General features: G+C 69.2%; 1 protein-coding gene across 1 annotated transcript in view; it reads right to left on the reverse strand.

Moving 5' to 3' along the window:
* Nucleotides 1–1,944, reverse strand: part of KCNT1 (potassium channel, sodium activated subfamily T, member 1) — a 43,966-nt gene that overhangs the window by 32,824 nt on the left and 9,198 nt on the right. Inside the window, exons 5-6 of the mRNA XM_014529664.1 lie at nt 1,016–1,115; nt 47–103 (exon numbers count right to left, since the gene is read on the reverse strand). Coding sequence (XP_014385150.1) covers nt 47–103; nt 1,016–1,115 — 157 coding nt within the window. The remainder of the gene's footprint in view (nt 1–46; nt 104–1,015; nt 1,116–1,944) is intronic.

Here is a 1,944-nt window from a genome sequence, read left to right on the forward strand (position 1 = left end):
GCTCCCACCCCTGGGCCCGGGCCCCCAGGGAGGGGCGTGCACTCACCAGTTGATCTCGGGGGAGGACTCGTTGAAGGTGTAGTTCCGCTTCGGGCAGCCCCAGCTGTGGAGACAGAGCGGCCCCTGCACTGCCCCCGGACCTGCCCAGGGCCCCGGGGGCTCATGGAGCGTGGGGCACCCTCTCCCCACCCAGGGCCACACCCCTGCATCTCGGAAGGGCAGGCAAAGCTAGGAGGACACCCCACCCCGGGGATGAGAGAGGGGAGCCTATAGATAACCGGTCTCAGCAGGCTGCTGGGATGGGCTGTGTGGGGGCACAGGCGGCCCAGGGGGAGGGGGGACTCCTGGGGGGGACTCCCGGGGCTTCAGGAGGCAGAGGCCACAGACAGGGCCAGGCGGCGTCCACGAGATGAGAAGCAGCTCGGCCCACACGCTGACTCCAGGAGGCTCACCCCATGTCCCTCCCGACGACCCTCCCCACCTGATGCCCACTCGGTGAGAAGGGGCAGGAGCGCGCAGACACGCCCCTTCGGCCCCCGCCCGTCCCCCCCTCCACACGTCCTCCCGCCCTCACCGGCCGCCCGGCCCCGGGCCAGGTGCTGCCCAGGACAACAGACCCGGTGTGAGCCCCCGTTTTCCTCCTAAAACCACATGGTGGGGTCTGCCCTGCCCACGGGTGAAGACGGGAAGGCCTTCCCGGCTCAGCCGCAGGAGCCCAGGGCCCGGCCGGACCCGCCAGGGAAGAGGCAGGAAGAACCTGTTGAGCGTCGACCTGTGAACCAGGAGGTCAGGGTTTGAGTGGAACCCGAGGGCAGCGCCCAGGGCACTCCTGGGGCTTGGACACTGGGAGGGTCACATGGGGAAGGAAGGACTCTCCAAGGCCCTGGACAGAGGGCGTCCAGGGGCCGGCTGGGTGCTGGTCACACCTCCAGCCAAGCCCATCGCCTCTGCCATGGCAGCAGGTCCGGCAGAGGCTCGGCCCATCCCTGCAGCCCCCAGCCCCACGGCCACCCACCATCCGATGCCCAGGGCCGGGTCATCGAGCAGGACTCGGACGATGTAGAGGAGACACGTGAGCAGCTTCAGGGAGAAGTTGAACAGCCGGATCCTCAGGCCTGCGGGGGCGGGCGGTAACAGGCTCACTCCCCAGCAGGGGGCGAGCAGGAGGCCGCCGATCCCGGATTCTCTCTCATCACTGATGTTTCTTTCTCTCTCTCCCCCTCTGCCCTCCTCTCTGAGTGGCTGCCCACCCAGAGGACTGTGATGACCAGGCCACACGCCGACTGTGGGGCCGCAGCCTTGGGTGCCCGCCCCCGGCAGAGGGCACGGAGGGGCGGGACATTGGAGGAAACACACCGCACGGGGGCGGGACAAGCAGGGCCTGAGCCGCCGAGGAAAAGGTGGGAGAAGGGGTGGCCGGCGGGCCCTCGGCGTCCACAGCAAGAACTGACGCCCGGACAGAAGGACAGTGGCCACGGGAGCCACAAGTGAAGAGCGAAGCCACAGCCGGAAATGGGAGCGAGGACCAGAACGCACAGGTCACCCCAGGATCCCCACCCGGGGTTCAGGGAGTCCAGAGCGCCAGGGGCGGGGAGCTGGCCGGCAGAGACTTCACTGAAGACATCCTGGCCCTGCGTGGACCCCGTGGGTGTCCCCGGGACCACGGAGGCCACGAGAGGGGCAGAAGGGACCCACCAGCACCCGGGGGAGAAACCGCTCCCACCAGGAACCGCGTGGAAGCCCTTGAGCGCTGCAGCCGCCCCAGCAGCTGGGAGACGCCGCAGCGAGGGAAGGAGGCCCAGTCCCCTGCAGCTGGGCCGCGAACCCTGACCCCTGACCTTGGGCCTGGGCTCAGCCGTGCAAACGAAGGAGCGACTGAAGAGAGGAGCCCTTGGCCCAGGCGGGACCGGGCAGGGAGCAGAGCCAGGCTGAGGCCTGCACCTC

Source organism: Myotis brandtii, unplaced genomic scaffold (genome assembly GCF_000412655.1).
Source record: "Myotis brandtii unplaced genomic scaffold, ASM41265v1 scaffold691, whole genome shotgun sequence".
Classification (NCBI taxonomy): Eukaryota; Metazoa; Chordata; class Mammalia; order Chiroptera; family Vespertilionidae; genus Myotis; species Myotis brandtii.